We start from the raw sequence: 3,067 nt of genomic DNA, 5'->3' as shown, positions 1-3,067 counted from the left end.
AATTTTGTATTGTTCAATTCTGGGGTACTTTTGCATCCTTTTGTGATTTTTTTTTACGCGCAGAGTTACAACACTCTGCACACACTTTTTGAATCGAACATTTTGACCACAATGACCATTTTGAATTGAAAAGGTGTTGCTGACCAAATAGAGACGTTGGATGACTGTATGATACTTTACTGTGCTAAATGCACAGCACAGTAAATTGTGTGTGGTACCACAATACGGCACATCGAAAAGTGTTACTTGACCGAACACTACTCACGTTAGAGCTTTTTTGTGTTTACCAGTTCTAATTTGTTTAGTGCCCGTAAAGGCGTGCTTTATTCCACACACTCTCTTGCAGTTTCCAGAAGGTTTTTGATAATGTTTTCAATTTAAATTGGAAATTTATACCACGTGTCTTCTGAAGCATTTTGCACTGCAAGATTTTACACTCTGACACACTTTGAGACTGAATCATGAGAAACTCCTGTTGGCTTCTTGGTATTGATTGAAAAATTTACATTAGTGAAAATTTGGAACCTTCTCTAAAAGTACCCGTAGAGTGTCTTTAAAATCATGTTTGCGACAGCATATTGCCTACAAAACATGTTGTATGCAAATCACATCTTGAGTTGATAATTTTCTTCACAGGAAACACGACTTGAACACGACCTTTTACCGATCCAGCTAAAAGAAAGATGGATAATATTACTTAGCATTATGGTGATAGTTCAATCGTCGTCAATATGAAATACTGGCAGCACCATTTACTCAAAGGAGGTTGCAACATATAAGACCTTATCAACATTGTTGGTGTTATCAAGGGTTTATTTAAATGGCGGTAACAAACAGGAAATTCCATTCTTGGGGAATTCCCATCTTGTAAGTGCAAAGTAAAAGTCCAATTTCAGACTTTAAAAGCAATGTTACGAAATTTGGAATATTGCAATAAGGCGGATTCTGTAACAAATATAATAATTTACGTAGATATGGTACTTACTTAAATTCCTGATATTGACAGTTTTGTACCTAGATTGTGTAAAGAACGGGAGCCTTATCAATGCACTCGGGATTTCTTGAGGACGATGACAGAGCAGCGATTACGTCTAGAAATTAGCAAAAACACAATGTTATAGAAGCGGTGAATTTGTTCGGTTTTATTGAAATGTTCCCTTTTGGATCGTAGTGGAAAAGTAACTATACATTTTACATGTTTCAACCGTGTTCTACAACCTCAAAGACCATAGAAAGAAAAAAACTTATCGCACTCAACCGTAATTAGCAATAACGAAGGAAAGGAGGAGGAGAAGGAGAAGGAGAGGTCTCTATCACACGTCAACCTAATCGTGTTACAGGTGCAGTAGTACGCAGGCTTGCAAGGTTCCAGATAAAAGATAGGAAAGCGCCTAAAGAAACGGTAAGGAACGACGAATGGAAGTTATTTACAAAAGCCCTCGCCCAACCGGTGGGCCACAAGGGAGTATCGGGATTATGTGCTCCCGTGCGCGTTTAGTAGATGATCTGCGAAGATGAATGACCGCCGGATCCGCTGCCCGATGTGATGGCTTCCTCGAGGTTCGAGTCTAGTTTTCGATAGGCGGCCGTATGCTTGCGACCCTTGCTGAACCCGCCCCGTCCGTTGCTCGTCCGACGTCCCTCAACAACCAGCGCCATCAGTTTCGATTTGTTGTGGTAAGCCACGTAAAGAACTACGCAGCTAAACATGGCAAACAGGAAGTAGGAGAAAAAGTTCGAATCGTTTTGGTTGTAGAACGGATCCGATCCTTGCATGATTTCGCTCGTCCTTGACATTTCCACGTGATCTTGCAGTTCGTCTTCCTTCAAGTGTCCTTTTTGCTGAGCGACATCGTCTACAACCTTGTTTCCATCTGGTTTCGAATATTGATCTAACTGATTCGCATTATCCTTGTTAGTGTCAGCATCCTCAAGTTCGTCTTGAAGCGGTTGATCTTTCCCTTCCTGGGTTGGATTATCTGGATCCTTCTTTTCTTCGTCAAAGCCATTGGGCTCATCACCGTCGTCTTCTAGCTGTGTATCGTCATCGTTTCCTTCTTTTTCCAAAATCTCCTGCTTCGGTTGCGGTGCAGGAACAGCAGGCTCTGGAGGTGACTCGATGTTGTCCAACTGTTTGTTAGTTTCCTTGACGATTTTCCCTCCATCCTTTTCAATTGGAGCATCAGGAATAGGAGCGGGAATTTTAGCGCCACCCACGGTTTTATTGCCGACATTCGGAGCAATCTTAGGGCCTGCTAGCTCCGTGCCACCGCCCAAAGTGCCGTTATATGGCTTATCTTTAGCCAAGCTCGGTTCCTGATTGCTTGCTAATGCACCTGATTGCTGCTGATGTGACTCACTAGCCTGACTCGACGGTTTGTCCAAATATTGCACTAGCGCTTTAAAACCAGCATACAACAGTCGACAACTATCCTTTATATCCTCCTTGCCCTGTTTATCGTAGCACGAGTTAACGCAATGCTTGGCCTGCGCGAATGGCTTTAGTTCATCGCGCTTTAACTGCGGTGGTAAGTTTTTCACGACATCGGTTAAATTAGTACAAGTGTCTTCATCTGCTGTAACTGTTCTCGATAGCTCTTGAATAAATATAAACTCGGTATCGTTGCTTCGGACGCTGTGCTGTGCCATTTCAATCAGCAGTTGGTTAAACGCAAGGCAATCCTTTCCCAAATTCTTTTGCTTGAGCTGACATTCTTCCTGCACACGCGTGAGCCGGGCTATTGGAGTTGCTGGAATCAAACTGATAGCATCTCTTGCGACGACGATGGTTGTATTTTGGACTGTTGTTATAACCGGTTTTTGTCCAGGCGGTGCCGTCAACACGACTGTTATTAGTCCAAACAGGAGTAAAGCTAGCGGTATTGCTTCCATTGGTATTGATGTGATGCTATCGTTAAATAAATTATTTTCTTCAGTTCACCTCCGATGATCTCGCGTTATTTATGGTGTTACATGAATCAATGGACGGAGCTTTTTCGTATGTCGCACTAGTAGAACAGAAGCAGTGTGTATTGGAGCTTCCGATATTAGAGATATCTACCCATTT

The 3,067-nt window shown here is 42.3% G+C and overlaps 1 protein-coding gene across 1 annotated transcript; it reads right to left on the bottom strand.

The window, feature by feature from the left end:
• Positions 1–1,140: 1,140 nt before the first annotated feature.
• Positions 1,141–2,712, bottom strand: LOC131285054 (trans-Golgi network integral membrane protein 1-like). Its single transcript, XM_058313913.1, has one exon. The coding sequence runs from the start codon at positions 2,647–2,649 to the stop codon at positions 1,495–1,497; it is 1,155 nt and encodes a 384-aa protein (XP_058169896.1). The 5' UTR covers positions 2,650–2,712; the 3' UTR covers positions 1,141–1,494.
• Positions 2,713–3,067: the final 355 nt, after the last annotated feature.

The sequence above is a fragment of the Anopheles ziemanni genome, chromosome 3 (assembly GCF_943734765.1).
Source record: "Anopheles ziemanni chromosome 3, idAnoZiCoDA_A2_x.2, whole genome shotgun sequence".
Classification (NCBI taxonomy): Eukaryota; Metazoa; Arthropoda; class Insecta; order Diptera; family Culicidae; genus Anopheles; species Anopheles ziemanni.
Note: the sequence above shows the minus strand (reverse complement) of the source record. Positions and strands in the feature narration are given on the sequence as shown.